The sequence below is a fragment of the Zootoca vivipara genome, chromosome 1 (genome assembly GCF_965207765.1).
Source record: "Zootoca vivipara chromosome 1, rZooViv2.hap1.1, whole genome shotgun sequence".
In the NCBI taxonomy this organism is placed as follows: Eukaryota; Metazoa; Chordata; class Lepidosauria; order Squamata; family Lacertidae; genus Zootoca; species Zootoca vivipara.
The window spans coordinates 59,913,339-59,935,881 of NC_142582.1; the positions used below are offsets into that span (position 1 = coordinate 59,913,339).

General features: G+C 42.0%; 1 protein-coding gene across 1 annotated transcript in view; it reads right to left on the bottom strand.

Moving 5' to 3' along the window:
- Positions 1-22,543, bottom strand: part of MUC6 (mucin 6, oligomeric mucus/gel-forming) — a 42,898-nt gene that overhangs the window by 13,069 nt on the left and 7,286 nt on the right. Inside the window, exons 4-26 of the mRNA XM_088676611.1 lie at positions 21,965-21,994; positions 21,654-21,707; positions 21,001-21,241; positions 19,624-19,750; positions 18,121-18,208; positions 17,316-17,425; positions 15,825-16,032; positions 15,115-15,237; positions 14,309-14,429; positions 13,657-13,795; positions 13,343-13,447; positions 12,865-12,937; positions 11,958-12,095; positions 11,197-11,358; positions 10,294-10,388; positions 8,926-9,058; positions 7,220-7,469; positions 4,504-4,556; positions 4,300-4,409; positions 3,270-3,421; positions 2,147-2,288; positions 1,633-1,743; positions 767-952 (exon numbers count right to left, since the gene is read on the bottom strand). Coding sequence (XP_088532737.1) covers positions 767-952; positions 1,633-1,743; positions 2,147-2,288; positions 3,270-3,421; positions 4,300-4,409; positions 4,504-4,556; positions 7,220-7,469; positions 8,926-9,058; positions 10,294-10,388; positions 11,197-11,358; positions 11,958-12,095; positions 12,865-12,937; positions 13,343-13,447; positions 13,657-13,795; positions 14,309-14,429; positions 15,115-15,237; positions 15,825-16,032; positions 17,316-17,425; positions 18,121-18,208; positions 19,624-19,750; positions 21,001-21,241; positions 21,654-21,707; positions 21,965-21,994 — 2,951 coding nt within the window. The remainder of the gene's footprint in view (positions 1-766; positions 953-1,632; positions 1,744-2,146; positions 2,289-3,269; positions 3,422-4,299; positions 4,410-4,503; positions 4,557-7,219; positions 7,470-8,925; positions 9,059-10,293; positions 10,389-11,196; positions 11,359-11,957; positions 12,096-12,864; positions 12,938-13,342; positions 13,448-13,656; positions 13,796-14,308; positions 14,430-15,114; positions 15,238-15,824; positions 16,033-17,315; positions 17,426-18,120; positions 18,209-19,623; positions 19,751-21,000; positions 21,242-21,653; positions 21,708-21,964; positions 21,995-22,543) is intronic.

Here is a 22,543-nt window from a genome sequence, read left to right on the forward strand (position 1 = left end):
AGGAATTGGCTTCATACTGCATGCCCAGTCATGTGGAGTGTGCTGCCCAGTGTTGGGGGCAACCATGCTAAATAAGACACAGGACATTGGCATTAGGATGAAATAGGCCACACTTTTACTTATTACAGATGTAAGCAGGTTTTGGTGAAGGCACTGAGTATGTATGCAAGATCAACCATCCCACCAACTAGTTGATAATGAAGTGGGTAGACCCTGAAAAGAAGGTTGCCCCCCGACATGCATTAGAGTGTGATGCTCCCTCCAGGGCTGCCCCTGTGTGGGCTCCCGGGCAGCAAAACCCCTTTAGCAGGGTACCCAAATACTAAAGAGCCAAACTCAATGACTTATCTGCCCAAGTTGTTTCATTTGCTATGAGACAGGTGAAAAACCAGCAGACAGACCAATTAGCCAGCAGGGAAAAATTCCTCCCTGGCCCTGAATAGGGTTACCAAGCATTCCATAGCAAGCTGCTCACACAATCCAACCCACTCACCTTTGGGCAGAACCATCATGTAATAGGGTGGGAAATCCAGTAGGGAAAAGGCAGAGCTGGTTTGGGCCAGGTCACTGCCTCCACCTGACTTACTAGCCTTGACATGATTGACTCACATCATGGGCCTCTTTCACATCATGCAACGGTAGAAGTTCTAACGTCCCCTTCTGGCTGCCAAGGATGAACAAGTCCCCTAGCTCCCCACTGTCTGCACTGCAGTTGTGCCGGTCAGCAAAGGGCCACCCCTGAAGTTCCATGGTAAGAGGTTATTACCTTTGCCCCTCTGAATATCTTGATGAAAATGTTCATGTGCCTGTTCCAGATAAGGGACATGTCATATTTGCCAGGGATTGCAATCGCAATAATCAAGTGGAGGGCATTCTCTTCTATAAAGAACTCTGTCATAGGATTCCAGCCAGAGACAATGTATGTTCTGTCTGCCAAAGTGATTGTCATATTCTGCAAGGAAAATAACATGTGACTAGAAAAGCTACCTAACAGAATTTATTTAGAAAAATTATAAACCTCTTCCCCCAAAAGATACGCTAAGCAGTGCACAAGTACAAGCAGTGTACAAGGCGAATGGCCGTATCTGCCTTTGAGGAATTTACCCACAATTCTCTATTAATATTCTTCAATCTTACACATAGGGAATGAGTTTAAAACTAGAATGATTCTGTTATAAGACAGTTCTCTCTGGGGCTTTGCAATCCATAGTTTAATACACATAGGATAAAATCCCACCTATAGTGAAGTATCCAGTTAGTGTCTCCATAACTTTTAGGTGTACACAGGGCTGGCCCAATATATTTTGCCATCTGAAACAAAGGACAAAATGTATCCCTTCCCTCCCAGGTAGCTGCATTGGCAGTTGAATTTTACTTTAATTCTGGAGATGGAACATGGTTCTAAACTGCACCCCAAAGCAACCAGAATCTGCTGCCTTAGGTGGCTGCCACACTCTGCCTAATGATAGAGTTGGCCCGGCCCTGCTTCTTAAGAATGGAAAATTTGAATCTCAGGTCCAACAGCTGGGATGACAAGAGTGATCGATCATTTTCCTTGGAGGGTGTTCGGAAATTATTTCCAGTGTGGTGCAGATGAGTAAATATCACATAACAACAACATTTCATCCTTACCCCAAGGTGGATCTTGATTGCTCTGGAACATGTGATCCCGGTATTTCCACAGACAACATTTTCAGTTACTATTTTGAAATTATGGGGAGCGCCACCCATGCCACAACCATCCTAGGTAGAGAAGTACAGTCAGATAACCATTAGATAAGCAAAATGTATGTGAGGATTTAAAGTGCAGAGCATGGGCAGGATTGTTGGATAACTCAGAATCAAAAACCCTTGCTCATCTACTGCAAACTACCCAGAGATCTACCAGTAGATTCTGATCTACTTTTTGCAGAGAAGATCTGGTTGCACTTCAAATCCTGAAGCTGAATTTAGGGAACAAAGGCCATATGAGTTCACCCACTCCCTATTTTTAAGATTATAGTTGTAAAATATTTGAGACCAATTTTGTTCCACCTTAAGACACTCTTTGTATTGCAAGCCTTGATTTGAAGGGTCACATTGATTCAAATATGCCCATACTGATCATTGGCATCATGGCATGTAAGTCCAGTCAAAGTGATATTACCATAGCTAGTATGTATTCACAGTTGCCATCAAACACAAAGCGCTGTCCATCAAATGTGGTGATATGGCCTTCCCCATAGAGACTGCATGTTGAAGAGCACCTGGAATTTTGGATGCATTTCCATTTTCCTCTTGTGCAGGTGCTGATGAGGAACAAGAAACTTGTCATAAAGTCTCCAAATGCAAATAAAGGTAGCACAATATTGAGTAAGCAAAGTTCTGGTCTCCCACACTTCTGGAAACACCATTGTAATAACCCTTAAGGAGCCACCAAATTGTGGAGGCTGGAATTCAAACCAGCACCAAGCCTGGAGTGACGTCTCCCTGCCTCCTGGAATGGCATAAAGGTAGTTGTGAAATTCCTGCTTTTTTCTTCTTCTATTTACGCCTATTATCTCATACAAAAAAACCCCAGTTATACACTGTTTTCACTGGTTACAGGTAGGTAGCTGTGTTGGTCTGACGCAGTCAAAACAAAATAAAAAAATCCTTCCAGTAGCACCTTAGAGACCAACTAAGTTTGTCATAGGTATGAGCTTTCTGTGTTAGTTTTGTTACACTATGAGTGTTTCAATACATGGCTTTAATTTCATAGTCAGCAAAGAATGAGAGCATTTGGCAAATTAAGTGCTTCACAAAGTGAAGCTGAGGCTCCAATACTTTGGCCACCTCATGAGAAGAGAAGACTCCCTGGAAAAGACCCTGATGTTGGGAAAGATTGAGAGCACTAGGAGAAGGGGACGACAGAGGACGAGATGGTTGGACAGTGTTCTCGAAGCTACGAACATGAGTTTGACCAAACTGCGGGAGGCAGTGGAAGACAGGAGTGCCTGGCATGCTATGGTCCATGGGGTCACGAAGAGTCGGACACGACTAAACGACTAAACAACAACGATAATCACAATTCCTTGATGCCGTCATGTGATGTTACCTTAAATCTCCCAAAGTCCCATACTGTATTCAGTTTAGCTATGTTTCAGGGCAGCTGGCACAAGCAATAAATGTAATAGAATTGTGTGGATGCTCAGATGCGATGTTTTCTAAGCTCGTTAACTATCATTTGAATAGCATTCTTGCACGGTATAGCCAAGGAGACAAAGGGATGAAAGCAAAAAATATATTACCAGGACTTGCATTCAGTGTGAATCTCCTCTCCTTTTGCATATGAGATGCCACCATATTCACAGGGACACTCATCAGGTGGCACACATGTACCATCTAGCTTTTCATATAGTCCAGCAGCACAAACACAGCCTGATTCACACTTGCTGGGGACCTGGAAAAGATCAGACAATCTCAAACTCAGACTTTGAGATGTGCAAAGTCCAGCCCAACACCAGCCAACTATAAGGTTGCTCTTAGCCTGTGACCCTTCAGATGTTGCTGGACACCCATCTCCCAACAGCACCGGCAAGCATAGCCATGAGTCAAATATGATGGGATCTGTAGTCCAGCAAACTCTGGAGGGCACCAGGTTCTGCTGCTCAATGCTGTTATGTGGCAACCATAAATAAGTATGTGAGTGATGGGGTGAGAATAGAAAGGTGAGAACAAAATTGTGGGCATGCTCAGATCGGTGTTTTCTAAGTTATTGCCATATTGCTGGGAGAACATTAAAAAAAACCCTGCATGTATATAAAGTATTTAGGATAAAGTTGTGATTTGTATTATACAGATATTGTGAAGGATAACAGTTAAGTCTAAAAGCGAGGTACATATTGGGAGCTGGCATAATGAGGTCAACAGTTCAATCATATGTATGCCTACTCAGGTGTATGTCTGATTGAATTTAATGGCACTTACTCAGTAAGTAGGTATGGGGTTACATTCTAAGAGCCTGAGCCAGAATTTTCCTGTCCATGTTTGAGCTCTACAGGCAGACTATGTTCCAGGTCTGCCTTTTACTCACTGAGCTTTTACCACAGTGTGTGGCCAAAAGGAGGTGGGAAAAGTGTTTCCCATCTTCCTTGCTTATGGTGAGAAGCTTGCAGTCCCCACCACCAATTCAAGTTATCAACTGGGGAAAATATAATCACAATGATATATATATAATTTTGATTTTATTCTGTGAACCGCCCTGAGACCTCTTGGTATAGGACAGTATATAAATTCAATAAATAATAATGATGATCATAGCGAAAGTATTGAACTTACACATGCAATTCCAGTAGCCAGCATTTGGCAGGTTGGTGCACAGGCAGCTCCATATTTGCTTTCTGAAGGTGCTGAGCATGAAATATATTTTTTGGGAGGCTTGCAGTTTTCTAGGAAAAAGGAAATAAGATGCTTGTGAAATGATGTTTCTGCAACATTTGGAAAGCATGTGCTTTTCAAAAGAAAGGGTAAAGAGATCCATACCTGCAGGGTCAACAGGTTTGCCAGTACAACTCAGATTCCCATTAATGCAATAGCTAGAATAGAAAATGAACATTAGAATACACTAAGGGAATGTACGAGATCAAGTACATCTGAGCTGGAATACATTGACGGGTCGATGACCCGCCACCCGCCTGGAGTAAATAAGACACAAGGACACAAGATTTTAGGTTAATGGGTAAAATAAGGCCACACAACTTTATTGGCTATAGCATGTGAGTGGTATTGGCTTAGGCATTGAATGGGAATGCAACATGTGACTCCACCCGACCGGTGTGGAGACACTTAAAGTTTAACGAACAGTGTGAGGAACTTGTTGATGCAAATACAACTGGAAGCTTCCCCTGACATCACCGGGGGTCATGCCAGGGCCCTAACCCCATCAGGGCATCGGACAAGATCCACGACCACCAGATCCCCTTAACGCGATACCCCTAGGAGGTAAGTGATGGCCTCAACCTGACCTCCGGCACACAACACAGATACATCACATATTGAATAATCCAATGCCTAACCGCCAATACCAAAAGTTGTGACGAATTGCTATGAGGTAGGTGAAAAAACCAAGAGGCCAGTGCCAATTTGCCACATGGATAAAAAACTCCTACCAGGCCCCTTGGGTAACCAAGGCGACAAACCGAAGTCCATAGCAAGGTCAAAGCAAAGCCTAAAGGGAGGGAGGGAGGGAGATCCAATGCAAGCAGGAAGCGGAGGTAAAAAATTCCCACCGCTATGGCCGCTTAAATGCAGCCAGACTCCGCCCCCCAGTAAGCCCTATTGGCCGGCTGAGGGGTTTAATGCAGCAGTGGGACGGGGCTGATGCAGGGGGCTGATCACGCCCCCCCTGCAAGCATGGGAAAACAACTCCCACCCGCAACCCCTCCCCTCAAGAATGGAGGAGAGGTCTTCCAAAAGAGTTTATCAGGTTTTATCTTTGGGCTGGCATTCAGCAATTAGGAGTTCAACAGATGTGAAATAAAACAGATTTAATACTGGCTATTTTTGATTTATTATTAACAGTTGTTACCTTATCTGGCCCAAATCCTTGAGAAGGAGCAGGATAAAACTTAAGTAAGCAAGCAAGCAAGCAAGTAAATAAAACAACAATTATATGCTAAATGCTATATAGAATGTAGAAGGGACATGACAATGACAGATGGAAATAACAATGATGGCAATGGAGTGGATGGGGATCAGTAAAGGGTTAATAAAAGGTAAGAGGTAAGATATTTCAGTCTACCTCCTTAATTGGTTCCACAAGTGTGCTCCAAATACCTCCCATGCTAATAGCACTAATATTTTATTTGTTACATTTATAACCCACCATGATGGAACTTGAGGATGGAGTCTCCCATATAGACACTGAAGAGACCTAGCCCGACTTAGATTCAGCAAGGCCATTCCGCCATGCACCTTTAGACCAGAGATCAAAGACTATACCCTTGGACTTCGTTGTGCCATTCATACTTCAGATATGTGGGCCTATGCCTACAACATACCTCTTCAAAATGGGACAAGAATGGGACATAATTAAGTGGGTTTTAATTATTTTACATTTCCTCTTTCTCTTAAAGCTCAGAAATATCTTTGATTAAATTTGTTTTTTTCCTTCAACAGGATATTGAGTGTCCCTTTTGTAGCAGTGGCCCCCCTGATTCTGAGAAACCCCATATTGTGAGAAATGGTTTTTTCACGTGCACAGTTGCATGGGCAGTTGCTAGAAGACTATTCTCTTTGTACCAACCAGTGACGGCAAAGCTCCCTTTATCTTATCTGTGTAATGTTGCTTAGAAGAACCAAGAGAGTCTGTTCAGAGTCTTGTGAAGGCCATGAAAGAATGATTGAGCTTATGTGAGAAAGGAGGAAGTTAACCTTAAAAGGAGTGAGGAAGGATGTGGTTTAACAATTAGCTAATGAATATGTAATGCTTCATGTATGTCAGCCAGAAAAAAAGTATATGAGCCTCTGGGCAACCATGGCGAGGCACTCAGCTTTTGGAAGTATCCTCTGAGCCACTGCTTGCTGTCAGCAAACAATAAAATTACTTCCCTTTTCTCTATTGCTGCATTTTGAAGTTTTCATTCAGTCTGCAGAGTCTTGCAACACTTTCTCAACTCCATAAACATTAGGTGTCTGTTTAATTTATGTCACTTCACTCCCTTATAATTCCCTTATAAAGAGATTTTGGCTCCCCCTCCCACTCTCCATACTTTTATAATGCCCCTTAATACTTATAATCCCTTTCAGGGTGTTTGACATACATATACAACAGGCACGTCCAACAGGTAGACCGTGATCTACTGGTAGATCACTGGACGTCTGTGGTAGATCACTGGTAGATCACTGGCTCCCCCAAAGAAGCTCAACAACTTTGGCTCCCCTAAAAGAAGCTCAACATTTTCACCCTGCACCCCCCAAAAATGTGGCTTTTCTCCCTAAAAAACTCAGCAACCTTGACCTGAACCCATCAAAAGGGGGTAGATCACTGCCAATTTTTAACTCTGTGAGTAGATCGCAGTCTCTGGGGAGTTGGCCACCCCTGATATACAACATTGCAACCATAACATTTCTGAAATACCGCCCCACCACCACCACCATTGCCAGTGTTTACTTTTCCTACAAGACCATGCATTTGAGGAAATTCTAATGTGCTAACAAAGCCAATGCAAAATCCTCATTTGCTGTAGCCCGTGCTTACCAGGTAATTCCACCAATTATGGTTGATTGATCAGCATGAATGAACTTCCTGTCATTCAAGTAGCAAGGGCACTGGGATTTACGGACGCACTCATTTTTGTGATTGAGATAGGTGCCTTTTGGACAATTGCAGCCGTCAATAGGGATGTCAGTGGGGTGGCACTCTAGGCCTCGATGGGAGAGGGACAGGCATGTCCGGTCACAGGCTTGAGTGTTGTAGCTGAATGTCTGATTTCCAGTACAAGAAATGGCTGTCAGTAGAAAAAAGTATAATACAATTAGGTTTTTGCTTTCAGCTGGTGAGATATTCTTCGTCCTTCATACTTCTGTCTCATGTGGGGAACCAATGATTGGCAGTTCAGTGAAGCAAGCTACTGGAAGAGACAAAATCTTATTCCTCTTTTATTGGTTAGACTACTGATGGTGCAGTAGCTAGAAGGTCTGCAGAAAGTTCTCAGAGGACAACAAAACATGCTTAACCCTGCATTGGTTCCAACGATCAGCCAGGCACTCTCCTCATTAAATAGTGCTTATGTGAGCAGGGTTTTGAGCGGAAATTGCACAGTTCTCTAGAGTAGACCACTTGTGTGCTTGGCTTTAAGCACATGGAATTGAATGTCCCTGTTTCTTGTTTTATTAGGGGGACTATATCTACTATACGGGTTAGGTCAGACACAAAGCTCCTAAGTGAATATTCTTTGGCCCATATGACCCCCCTCCTTCTGTCTGGGCCTGTCTGTTGCTACGGGGCTGTGGGACTTCACTATTTGACCCCCCCCTCGGGATTTTTTAAGTAGTTCTCTGCGTCCCAGGGCGCATCATCACCCCTGATCCTTAATCTAAATATATAGAAATGTTCACGATGCGTGCGCAGTATGGAGATACAGGGGGAAGGGGACAACAGAGGGCTCAGAAAAAAGTAAATACTGGGAAATGGAACTCAGAAACTGACATTTCCTTCTCCAAGGGTGGGGGCCAATGTAGGAAGATACCGGGGGTAGGGGCCAACACTCCCCAGGGACAACAGAGGGCTCAGACAAAAGTGCATGCTGGGAAATAGAACCCAGAACCTAACAGTTCATTTTCAAACGGTGGGGGCCAAGGTATGGAGATACACTCCTCAGGGACAACAGAGGGAAGGGTATCCTACCGAAACACAGGGATGAGCCGGGGTGGAGGGAGGAGGGGCAGGATACGTCATGGATCGGGACAGGGTGGTGGTGGGGGATCACAGGAAAGAACCACAGCAACGCGTGGCCGAGTCAGCTAGAATTCTTATATTTACAGTATATACAGGATCATTTGTATGCATGGGTTCCCAGTTATCTAAATGTAATCCTTTAAAAAATAGTCCTACCATTTATCATGGAGCAGTGCTTAAGGCAGGGCTGCAGCCAGCTTTAGTTTTGCCCTTGTGCTGGGGCTAGATCTCAAAACCCCCAAGAAATCACAATAAAATAGTTCCTTAATGGAAATATCAGCACCGGCATATGTCTGGACTCTGAAGCAATAGTAATAATACAGGAAGGGTATCCCTATAAGCAAGCATCTCCAAACTGCGGCCCTCCAGATGTTTTGGCCTACAACTCCCATGATCCCTAGCTAACAGGACCTGTGGTCAGGGATGATGGGAATTGTAGTCCAAAACATCTGGAGGGCAGAAGTTTGGGGATGCCTGGCTATAAGTATCAGTTGAAGACTACTTACTGCAGTTGTCTACTTTACTCCGCCAGTTCCCAAGAAACAGTCCCATTGAAGCACACACACGGGCGTATGATCCCAGAGCAGAACAAATATAGGGAAAGGTTTCCTCATAGTTGCAGGCTTGGTATATACATCTCTGAAAACAAAGAGTCAGGATATGTTTTGTTAATAAGCAATCAGAACTGCCGACTGTAGATCATGAAATGGTTTGTCACTTGATTGCATTTGAAAAGTTTTGCAACTGAGATGATATAAAAGTGCTATCTTTGGTGATCTGGGTCGGCTCTTTCACACAGCCCTATTCTGAGGGGGCAGATAAAGTCCCTCCAGACTGGTGTTCCATTGTGCATGTGTTCTGCAACATTTGTGGTGGATTTATTCTGTTTTAGTTTACATATTTACGTTTTTTATTTTGGTCCAAAGACCCACAAAAGCATTTTCAAAAGCAAAATAAAACAGAAATGCAGGGAACGGATTCCAAGGTAGTCACTATGTTTTATGCAGAGCATGTAGGTTTCTATTTCTTATTAAAAGCCTCCTCGATTGGTTTTTCACCATCCTTTTGGGCTATGATATTGCCTTTAAATCCGTGAGGCAGAGGTTATGGGATATTTCATACAGCGATCTTCGCTCTTGATCTTATGTAATCTGTGGACCGTTTGCATTTGGAATCCACTATGGCCATGATTTTCAGTTACCATCATATTTCATGAATCTGTCTGTACCTACCAAACTAAATGTATTTCCATCAAAAGTACTAAATGGCAGACTGTCTGACATACCCTATCAGAACAGGCTTTGCAAATGCTCTCAGGGTGTGGACTTTATGAAGCATAACCTACTACACTGTGAGCAGTTCAAACAAGCCAGGGATCAGTTAATTAAATCTGAAACCTTCTAAATTAAGTGCTTCATTGGAGATATGTCAAATGATACTACCCTGGCCGTGGCTAAGTTCTTCTCGGAAGTAATTAGTTTGTTCTGCAATGCTTCCCCAGTACTACCATTTTATTTATGTCCAGAAGGGCTATTGCGCAACTAAAGTGGGACAAATAAAAACCAGAATATTTGTGATATAAAAAGTTACAGGAATTCAGCAGGAAGTTGGATGTCATTTGGGCAGGTGGGGGGGGGAATACAACTTTTTCTGATGTTTACAAACTTTGTAATGACCCTGGGATTCAGCTAAACAGTTGCAAATAATTTTTTTAATGTGTTGTAAAGTGCAATATACAAATGTGCAACTAGATGGCAACAGTGAGCTATGCCAATTTCAATGTATTTTTCAAAACGTTTTTTTTAAAAAAGCATTTTTACAGAGCAACTGAACATCTAGTTGCTTTGTTCTGAACATTTTACAGAAACCCCTACCTTATAAAATGGAACAGGATTCACCACAGAATGACATTTCTCAAATATTGTATCTTTCTTGATAAGAACAGAGCAGTGGGTTTCGGCACACATTTCTAGACAAAAAGATACAACCAAAGGTATTAGGCAAGTTCATTTATTCCAAAGCTACTATTAAAATATGTGTACAAATAAGGGTGGAGATAAAACAAGTCCTGTGGTGCAGTGGGTCAGTGTGCCTGGGTAGGTTGGTGGCTTGAGCTCATTCAGAAACAGCTGTAGGAAGGATTCCAGCATTGTAGGGCATTGGGCTACTAGATGACCCTTGACATTCCTTTCAACTCTACAATTCTACAATGCTATGGATAATAGCCAGTGGATATGCCAATAGCCAATTTTATGGCCGACCTGGCCTATTTTCTGAATACTTGTGACAAATGCTGTTATTTTGTTATACTTTTCATGGACATTCAAGAAGTGAGTATCATTTGTCATCTTCCTTTGACAATGATTATAGAATGTGTACATTTTAAAACTAACACAAATGGCTCTTGGCCGCCTCTTTCACGCACATCAAATCTGAGAGGCACCCTCAAGGATACAGCCCACAGTGACTTTGTAAATGATGCAGCATTAATGATCCCCTTTCGCATTTCGCATTTGTTGATAATGCCTCCTTTCCAGGGCACCACTTCTCTGATCTCCAAAGCAGCTCAGGGAGATGTGAATAGGTAAAACAAAAAGCTGCAGGGGTTCCTGTTCGTAATTATTCTTTCTGTCCCTCATATACTGAAAGCAAAACAAAAATTCTACAGCTCATTTTCAAAATCCTACCATGGCCTTGAATGTATTTAATATTTAAAATGCTCAGATAAATAGAATAAAAGGGAGCACAGACAGACAGAAGCAGACCATGTCGCTTACTGTTTAATTGACTCATAGAACAAGGATCTGTATCTCTTTCTATGGCAGGGGGGCAATTTCCTGATCTCCAAGAATCCACAAAGAGAGGTGCTGTTCCTTCAATAATATCCATGCTAGTCATGAAGTCGTCTGTAGTTTCTCCATTGTAGTTACCACATAACCCTGGTGACATGGAAAGAGATGTGCAGAATGAAAAGCTAGGAGCATTTTTCTACAGTAACAGTGAAAAAAGTCTCTTGTTAATTCCATGGTAGGCCTGTGAATTATACCTGTACTGTATATGCCTACTATAGGTAGCAATGTGAAAGCTACAGGGTTCCTCTCCATAAAGTATCTGTGGGCCCTGGAGCAAAGAAGTTCAGGTTTGCCCAAAATACTGCATTGAATTGTAGAAGCTAAAACATTTTTAACAGTCAACTTGAATCTCTGAACTAGCTTCCACCCAAGTGCAGAGGCGTTATTATAATTATGGTTATAATTATGATTTATTACCCTTTGTTCACCATGAGATCCCAGGGTGAGTTACAATTTAAAATACAGTATCAAAAACAATTAAAAATAATATAGTGGTTCTCTACCCCTTACTAGTGTGGTAGACAGGTGAATGACATATTTGACCTTTGCTGTCCCCCAGAGGTCAAGTATAATCTAATCTGGAGTGGTCACAATTTGAAGGTGTCCCCAGGCTATGCTTAGATCTCATCTCACAAACAATTTCCACACCAGATCTGGAACAGTTCAACAAAAACCAGGTACTTTACCTCGGGTATTGCCTTTGAACTGAAGTCCAACTTTAATATAAACTTGAAACACTGGACTAACTTGAATTACCAGCTCCAGCCCAAAGGTTGTATACATTTGAATGTGAGTAGATGACTGTCTGAAGATGATGATGTCTCCTAAAGAAATGAGGTAATTGAAAAATGTTGGCTCTGTTTAATCCATTTAAATTATTAAATATATTACATATATTGATACGTTTACTTCTTTGTTCCTACTATTCAATTTGAATAGTCTGCATTATATAAATATGACATTTTTTGTTATTTTGATAGGAGGGATGGTTGCTTATTTATTTATATTTACAGTTCACTTATCCCAAATATAGAGTGGGTAACAACATATTTAAACAGAAATAATATAAAATACAGAACATATTTTTGGCAGGATTGTCTTTACCTGGATCTTCACTGGCTCCCAGTACGTTTCCGAGCACAATTCAAAGTGTTGGTGCTGACCTTTAAAGCCCTAAATGGCCTCAGCCCAGTATAGCTGAAGGAGCTTCTCCATCCCCATCGTTCAGCCCGGACACTAAGATCCTCCTCTGAGGGCCTTCTGCTGGTTCCCTCACTGCAAGAAGTGAGGTTGAAGGGAACCAGGCAGAGGGCCTTCTCAGTAGTGGCACCTGCCCTGTGAAATGCCCTCACATCAGATGTCAAGGAAATAAGCAACTATCTGACTTTTAGAAGACATCTGAAGGCAACCCTATTTAGGGAAGTTTTTAATGTCTGATGTTTTATGTTTTTAGATATGCTGTAAGCTGCCCAGAGTAGCTGGGGCAACCCAGTCAGGTGGGTGGGATAGAAATAATAATCATCTCATCTCATCTCATCTTATCATCATCTTATTTATTGGGTACATTTTCTATTTTCTTCTTTCTTATCTTACCTGATTTATAAGGTAGCCTCTTATGTTCATCCTCATCCATTAAAATTTCATTTTTAGAAATCACAATTTTGTCCTATGTGGAAAAGATAACACAGAATCCTAAACACAGAGCTGGGTGAAAGGTTAAATGCCATTCTGGGTCAATCTTTCTATGAATCAAGATGGATATAGAATGTGTGTAACCACATGAAATAAAGTAATTTTTCGAGGAATCACTAAAATTAACTGCTACCATAAGTTTTGCAACTGAGAACAATGATTGTGACTATTGCATCTAGGTACGTATCTCACCTTTTCACTCTGTTCCATATTCAAATGCTCATATCTGCACATCTGGACTACAATTTAAGCACATCCTTTAAATCCAGCTGAGATCAATAGGGTTTAGGCATATCTTAATCTGTGCTGGACTGTATCTGCTCTGATTTTTTTCATAGTATGTGCTCAGCAGGAATGTTTCTATGAGACGCACACTTACTTTTCCTGAGACATAAATGATGGCTGTCAGTGATGTCTCTGAACTGGAATAACCGGAGTTTTCATACACAGCCATCAGGGTTCCATTGTGTGGTAACATGGGACTCTAGAAGGAGAGGAAAAGCAAAATAATGCAAAGTTTGCAGAAGGGAGAAAAACTCAGTATGTTCACATCCACCGTTTAATATTATTGTAGAATGTTTCCATACTGTACCAATATTTAACTCCCCGAAGTGAAAATTCAAGGATTATTATTACAGTATTATTATTATTATTTACAAATCGGATAATGCTGGTCTTTATTAGGTAGAATACCTTCATAAGAATGTAGGTGCAAACTCCATGGAAACGGTATGGCCTAGAGTCAAATGTGGTAACAAATGACCCTCCCTCCAAGGAACATCTGCCTGGACATGGCAGTTCTGTGCAGCTCCACTGACCCATCATACACTTACTAGTAAAAAGAAAAGCACATGTCAGCTGTTAACTGGGAAAGCAGATCTAAGCACATCCTCACTTTCTGGGTTATTTGTTTTAGGTCAGGATAGCTGTGCAAGTGCAATACATGGAAAAGCACATTCCCCCACCTCCTAAGGGTCGTCAGAACTGTAGTTTGTTAAGGGTGCTGGAAACAGCAGCTCTCTGAGGAATAAACCACAGTTCCCAGGATTATTGGGGGGGGGGGTTTGCTTTCAATGCAAAGTGTGCACACAACCTATTATATCTCTCTTCATCTGTGCAATAGTATTTGGAACCAATAAACTTTAAAAATGAAAATCCAAATTGGACTTCTAAAGACAGTAAAAAATGCACGTCATATCCTGATCTATGTGCAAAAATCTCTATCTTTTTATGAATTTCTATCTCTGTCTTTTTTATGCATGTTTCAGCACATCAGTGCCAGGTATTCTATCCAGCTTCATGACCACAACCCATCCTTCTTTAATTAGAATACCACCGTACTCACCAGGTTCTGCATGTTGCTTTCATAACATCACCAGGAGCATACATCTCCCCATTCAGTGTGCACGGACACTGTTCTACCGGAACACATGTTCGGTTTTTTGAAATGTCATCCAAAACAGTCCCTGTCAAAGGTGAAAGCAAATGAATGGCAAGCATTTTAATTCCTTCTGAATGTATATAGGATAAAGCTTGGGAACTTTTGCAAGGTGTTTTTCCCCACTCTGGAGGAAATTCAGGGGCAGGTCTATTCACTTAGGTGCCCTTTGTATCATGGACAAATTGTGTTCCAATTTCATAGCAATAAATCTGAATAGAGACTGAAAACCATAGGTAATTAACTAAATATAAAGTGCATAGCATACACAGTCATTTGGCCATTCGGCATAGTTGAATTTAAGTTACATATTCCTAAACATACTTTATAAAGAACCTGGTTTATCTTCAGAATCACAGATAAACCTATTCACAGAATCACTTTAAACCTATTCCTAAATAAGATGATTCCTCCTAGAATGGCTATTTTTTTCTAGTAAGCCAGGAAAACACTCCCAGCTCCAACGAGCATCTTTACCTTCTCCTTAGGGAAATAATCAGGGTTGTCATGCCTACCCAATCCATAAACAAGTCATTTTTGAGCCCCATCTAACAGTGAAGCCTTAACTCAGCCCTACCTGAAAGTTAAACTGTTAGGTTCTAACTTTTAACCTTCTATTCTCTTCTGATTGGATGACACTTCACCCAGCCCTGATTATCTTCTGGGTCTCCAGGAGGCTGACCCAAGGTCTATTCATCACAATCTCCTTTTACCTTCTGGGCAGAAGCAGCCATATGTACAGTAGCTGGAACAGCTGTAATCTGGGTTGGAACATGTTTTGAGACAGGCAGAACCACACTCTTTGTAGATTTGGTTAGCTGGACATCTTCCCAAAGCTGCAAAACACAATGGTTCAGAGAGTGAAGTCAGGACAGACGGGAAGGAAAGAAGTACAGCAAATTGTCAAGAAGCAGAAAAAAAGCAATGGAGAATAGCTACAGGAGGAAGAAGGAGCAGCAACAACAAAAAGGAGCAGGCGAAACACTGATGGGGAGCATACTTTCTTCCTGTCCTCATTGGTAGCCCTGTCTTAATTCAGTGGTACCTCGGTTTGCGACCGCAATCCGTTCCGCGGAGCCGGTCGCTCCCCGAATCGGTCACTCCCTGATGGATGCTTCTGCGCGTGTGCGAAGCACCGATAGAGCGCTTCTGCACATGCGCGTGCTGCGCAGATTGCTTCTGTGCATCCGAGCGCCTTGAAATCCGGATGTAAACACTTCCGGGTCCGTGGTGGTTGGAAACCGAAGCGGTCGCAAACGGAGGCAGTCGCAAACCGAGATTTGACTGTACATGTAAATAATGAGGCATTTACTAGTTGTGCACCTTTCACTTCAGAATACTGAAGCTGATGTTTATGGTAGTTTGGCCAAAGTGTTGTTAATATCTGACATGTATAATCATGATCCGGAACCTCATAACTCACAGCAGAGGTCAGTGCTCCTCCAATCAGACACTTCCTGATGGGACATGGCACACTCCCTGGAGTACTCCGAAAGAGTAGCACAAGTACAGTTCCTCTGCCCTGGATCAGGGCAGTATTGCATGTCAAGTTGGCAGCGGATAACAAACCCTTTCCTTGAGATGTTGCAAGACTGAGACACGAGGCCTAGAAGTTGGCTGCAGATCCTAGCCTATTGGGAAAAGAAAGAAAGGCAGTTTCAATGAATGCAATGCATTTTGAGACAGGGCGTGATTGTACCACAGACTGAACTGCTTTGACAACTTGTTGTTACCAAAGGCACCCCTTGGACACTTCCATTCTGTAATAACAGCTAATAATATCACACAGGTTACAAGCATTGAGTAGGAATGTGTGCCTATAGTTAATGTAGCCTCCCCCTTATCACCATATAAGTTATGGACTAGCAACCGAAAGGCCACAGGCGGCAGTCCCTGGATCCAGTGCATTGTGCCACCACCACCCATGCCACTTTTAACGGTGGCAAAACTTCCCACCTTGCTTCCTGTTGTCTGAGGGCTGAATAACATTTAATCTTGAATGGGATAGTAGATAGGCAGAATTATGTGTGATATCTGTTGCTGTGTGGGGATTAAAAGGAGGGAGTAAAGCATGCAAAGCTATGTTTTTACTCTCCCTTGTCTATCTAACATTAACCCTTCAGGCTGCTGCCCTGACTGTGACTCTCCAGGGTTCCAGATCTTCTCTAGCCCTATCTGCATTTGACCTTGGATCTTTTGCATGTTCTGGTCTTTTATTGCATTTTGAAAAGTCTTAATAAAATCTTTTTTAAAAAAAGAAAAAGAAATGAATGGATCCCTTTTTTATTTGCAATGTGCAGGGGCCACAGCAGGGGTCAAATGGTTGAAGCCCCTGCATCATCCTCCCATCAGAGTGCCAATCCAAATCAGGCCCCAGCGTACTTGACATTTGAATTGCCAAAAAATAATATATTAAAACAAATGATTCCTTTTCTAGCAATGCACATTGTCCACAAGAGAGAGAGAGAGAGAGAGAGAGAGAGAGAGAGAGAGAGAGAGAGAGAGAGAGAGAGAGAGAGTATGCATGGATGGAGTGATATGTTTTTGAGAATGTGGATAGCGATGACCACTTTGGGCTCTGGTCACACTCATTTGGGGCTCCTGCCCTGCTACCAAGAGAATACAGTCTCCATCCTGTTGTGCTGAAGCTAGAATGTGAGAGAAGCAGGGAACTAACTGGGGAGAATGCCACTCCCTCACAGCTGGAAAGCCTAAATTCTCCACTTTTGAAAATCCCTTTTATTTAAAAAAAACCTCCAAAAAGATAGGAAGAGGTTGCTTTCCTCCCAGCTCTTTCAGACCGACTTAGCCATCCGCTACTGTATCTTCAATCATGGCTGTGTTTTATCAATTACTGCCTCTGTCTAAAAATATTGAAAGGTAGGCAGATCCAGAAAAATGATATGGTACATACATATTTCTTGCGAGGAATGTTAGAAGCTGCCATTTCCTCAATTGGGCAGATCTCTGCAGGATCATCAATTTTCTGCAGGGCAGCATATTTTTGAGGGTCCAGAAGTTTGCCTGTTGATCAAAGTATAAATTCAGTTGAGTTTGTTAGTAAAGAGTCCATCTTAGGCAACCTATGCACTACATAAATGGGGGTCCATTTATACACTTGACTCATTTTACATTAAAAAACAACTGTGCATGTATGAAGATAGGCAAGTGGTTTGTTGTTGTCATCAATCTCTGGAAAAATAAAACACAAGAAGTAGAGATTTTAAGGGCAGTAAAATGATGGCTTCTTGACTTTAATCATGCTCTTTCCTTCATGGAAGGGCTATTGACCCAGTGAACATCTTTGCAGAAGACAATGTTAGCCAATTTCCCCATTCCACTACAGCCCCTATACTCTATAGAAGTTTGGGGGACCCTCCAAACAGCACAGAGGATGGCATAGGGGGAAGGGCTTGGCAAAACATTGCCTCCTCACCTCTCCTGTTAATAGAAACTTCCACTAGATTCAAAACCTCAATTGGATACAAACAATGCTTTTACCTTTTCTTATTATAACACCACAGAAAAGTGATGGGAAATAAAAAACATGGGACCTTACTGCCATGTGTGAGCAAGTAGTCCTCATATTATTTCAGGGTTTTCTTTATTTTATCAACTATACTAGAAGTTTAGGCAATTAGATGACAATGTTTGGCTTAATAAGTTGTCACTGAAACCCAAACCTTTCTGTCATTTATTTCTGCACTTGAAAAACTCACCTTCACTCACAAACTCATTTAATTCTATCCCATCAAAGTTCCCACACAGTCCACATGTTCTTGTCATGTATTTTTCCTCAATCAAAACCTAAAAGAGAAAACTGAATTAGTTAGAAAAATAGTTATGCATTATATCTTGGTAAAATACAAAGCCCTGAGTAAATCAAGTCTTAAGTACTTAGAGGAGAGCTGCTCTCTGCCAGCCCATACATGAAGATCTGCTGAGAAGGCCCTCCTTGTGACCCTGCTACCCAATGTAGCACATGTTGCTGTGATGTGGGGAAAAGTCTTGTTGCTAAGGCTCCCTGTCTGTGAAAGTCCCTTCCTGTAAAATAGAGGAGACTAAGCAATTATGGCCTTAAGGCCACATTCATTCATGTCCAGCACTCAGAGCAGGGGAAATCATACCACTACTTAGCGTGCCTACTTGAGACTTCTGCACGTGCACAGAGGACACACATAGGTAGGCATACATAGACAAACATCACCCCCTCCTAAGTTGATATGTGCAGATCAGAAGAGGAAGAATGATGACAGGGGTGAGGGTGCCCATCCTGTCACTGAGACTACTTATTTCTCATGTCTTTCTGAGCACAGGTTGATAAAATGCAGCGTTGTGGCATTTTTGCCAGGAGAATGCACACCTGAGTCAACACCAACCACAATTAGCACAGCAGCAAGTTCAACGAAATGTCTGAGAACCGCTTCGTGGGCTCCTGTCCAGGTCAGTTTGACCCCATTGCATTATTAATCGTGCAACTACCCGCTATTAGATGAGGGGTGCTTTGTTTGTTTTTTGCTTTGCTTTTTTTTTTTTTAAAAAAAGGAGTCTTGTTGTGACACCTTGAAGGCCAACAGATTTATGCCAACAATTAATCTGCTAGTTTTTAAGGTGCCACAGCAAGACTCCCTTTTGTTCTTGCTGTAACAGGTTAACAGGCCTCCCTCGCTGGAATTTGTCATCCTGAAGAATGTAAGTGTTCTCTCCCAATCATATTTTCTATGGGTGAAAACAGATGGTCACTTAACCATGTGGCTACTGCTTCAGCGTGTTCTACCTGTCAGCCCTAATCAGGTACGGAGTTTGTCATTCATAGGCTGTAGCCACCCAGGCAGCCTAATGTAATGCAATGCCTGCTTATATCCTTTACTTCTCTTTACTTGCAGGGAGGATGGGAAGAGCCAGCTCATGGCACGCCAAAAACCCAATGGAGCCACAGATGCCCTTTGTGACGGCTAGGGCAGGAGCCAGGGAGCAGAAAGAGTAGGTAGCCAATGCCAGGCACAGCCAGCTAATTCTAGTTTTGCCCCCGCCCCCCTGCTGAGATCCCCAAGGGCAACACTTAGACTAAGGAGGATGCAACTGATAGCCAGGGACACTCTCTGGATTGGTTGTAAGAAGGCTGGCTTCTTCATTACAACCACGCAGCAATAATGTAAAACCTGCGTGATTTTTATCATTCCAAAAATAGGCTCAGTTGATGAAAACAAGGCTTTACCCACCATGAGGTAATCATCATTATTCCAGAAAACGGCAAGCTCAATCTCCATCAGCTTGGCCACTAGGCGGATGGTGCGTCCAAAAGGTGTAATCTGAATTCCATTTCTCGTGTATGGCATCCTGATAATACTATTGGAGTACAGTAGCATGAGGAAGAGGAAAGAAGAAACACATAGACTTAGGAACTTAGTAATTCCAAGGAATTTCTAGGCTTCGTGTTCTAAGTCAAAAGCTGTCTTTTTCATCCAAACTTTTTTTTTATCATCCATAAATTAGAGATGCTTGGCAATGTCTATTTCTCACCATAAAAAGGTAAAGGGACCCCTGACCATTAGGGGTTGCGTGACCGACTCTGGGGTTGCACGCTCATCTCGCATTATTGGCCGAGGGAGCCGGTGTATAGCTTCCAGGTCATGTGGCCAGCATGACAAAGCCGCTTCTGGCGAACCAGAGCAGCACACGGAAAAGCTGTTTACCTTCCCGCTGTAGCGGTTCCTATTTATCTACTTGCACTTCGTGCTTTCAAACTGCTAGGTTGGCAGGAGCTGGGACCAAGCAACGGGAGCTCACCCCGTCGCAGGGATTCGAACCGCCGACCTTCCGATCGGCAAGCCCTAGGCTCAGTGGTTTAACCACAGCGCCACCTGGGTCCCCTCACCATACATTTCCATTAAAATTAATAATTTAAAGTTTCCTAGTCACTTTTAACATTAAATTTAAAACTATATTTGTTAAAGATCAGACTGAGTCTGGAAAAGACCACAATTCCCAATTAAGAATGCAAGGCAGGTGCCATAGCACCAGCAAAATTAAGCATTTAATTCATTCATGCCTAATGGGATGCCTTTTATTATTAATATTCATTGGACTGTTTGGGAATTTGAAAAAATGGAGGCAAAAGAACTCTAAAATCTACTAGAAACCAATTTCAGTTAGGAGAGGCCTCAGCCTTGTATCACACAATCTGATGAAACTTCTGAGCATGTGTAAAATGCTATTCCTACTGTGAAAGAATCTTGGGAGTTTGGCAAAGTCCAGCTTTCACTTTTGACAAGCTGAAGAACTGGATAGAAATGCTTCATTTCTGCCATCATTTTTTTCATAAAGTGCAAAATATGTTGCTGTTGTTTGGTTAAACCCTAGGTTTCGGGGCAAACTCCTTTTGCATGGCAAGTTTTATGTTTGTCTCCAAACAATTTCCATTAACTATAAAAATGAAAACCATGCCAATCACAAAGAATAATATGTCAAAAACTGTATTAACAACACCTACAGAGAGGAAAAGAAAAAGGCCAGCTTGAAACCTGAACCTATAGTTGTTGATTAAAAAAAGAGAGCAAAGCTTTGACCCCTTGAGCATTTTCCTATCACATGCTTACCCAACATCCTTGACTGATATGACGCCATTTTCAATTATGATAACATTGGGTCCCAACTCGATAATGATTCTGGTAATTTTTTGGTTTGGCCCACGGCGGAACTGGATGTTGAAATCCGGGTTGACGTCATTGCATACGGTGGCAAAGATGTAATTGCAAGTCCCAGAAAAATCATACAAGTACTTGTCAAAAGTTGAGAAATGCCCAGTTCCCCAGGTGGAGCATGAGCCCTTGTCCACAGCTTAAAGAAAGGAAGCAAAACTATAGTGAGGTTCTGTTGGGCTTTGATTATTCTGTTGGCCATTCTGAATGGCATTGTGCATATACTTTAGTAGTATTTTAATCAGTGAATGGATTCTTCTTTTAAATCTGTCCTCCTGGCTCATGATACATAAGCATGGGCATGTACTGTGTTGTCTGCCAACAATTATTTTTTCTAAGAGTTTCCATTCATAGCAGATGCTCCTATGAAGTCCCCATCTCACATGCTTTTAAAGACTCCAGTTTTCCTTGATGCAGAATTTGGACTGCCTGAGTGAAGAACTGTAATAGTTTTTAAAAGTATAAAATTCATGCCATGTTGCATATATCTGCCTTTTGAAGTACTGTGAACCTTTTATCACGATTTCCCACTAAAACAGGGGGAGTAATACCTGTATGATGAAGACGGGCATTATCTAGACTTCTCAACTCTTCAGAATAGGTTTCTAGAAAACAGGAAAAGGTGCATATGTCAAGTCTACATAAGTTAGCATTTCTAATTATCCTCCAATCAAATGCATTTTCATGATGAAAATATGACCCCATACTATCCTGTAGCTCATTTTAGTTTCTAGAATGTCCGGAGTATCTCATTATTAAGAAAGTAAAGAAAAGGGAATAAAAAAATGATCAATATTTTTCTCTCTCTACTACAGGGAAGCCTGACTCTGTAGGTTCTACTTCTAGGAAAAGAAATACTTACCAAGGTCAAGCCATTCAGCACTCCTTTGGCCTAAAGTGAAACAAAGGTATATTTGTTGTAGCAATATTACTGATTGTATTAAAATAACTTACCATTTATTGCTGAACCCTGTAACAGAATTTCAAGCCATTCTTTTTCCAAGCATTACTTGACCTCTGACCATTCAGCACTGATATTCTTCTCTTGAGAGAGACCTTTTGAGAAACCTACTATCACAGTGACATGTCCTGATGCCCTCCAGATATTGTTGGACTACAAGTTCCATCATCTCTGACCACTGGCCTTAGATGGGAGCTGTAGTCCAACAACATCTAAAGGGCACTTGGCTGGGGAAGGCAGGCCTTGAACCTCATTATAGGAGGAATCTCATTACAGTGACTGCTCTCCTGCGGTTCCATCCCATTTTGCTGCAGTGATGTTACAATGAAAGAAGTAGACCAGAAAGTGCTGACAACATGTTTTCTTTCCCCACCGGTGTTGCAAACTACTCCTGCATCTTTTCTCCCATTCCAGTATCACCAGGAACACATGGAATGGGGCTCGGCCAGAATAGTAGCCCCACCACTCCTGTTGCATAAT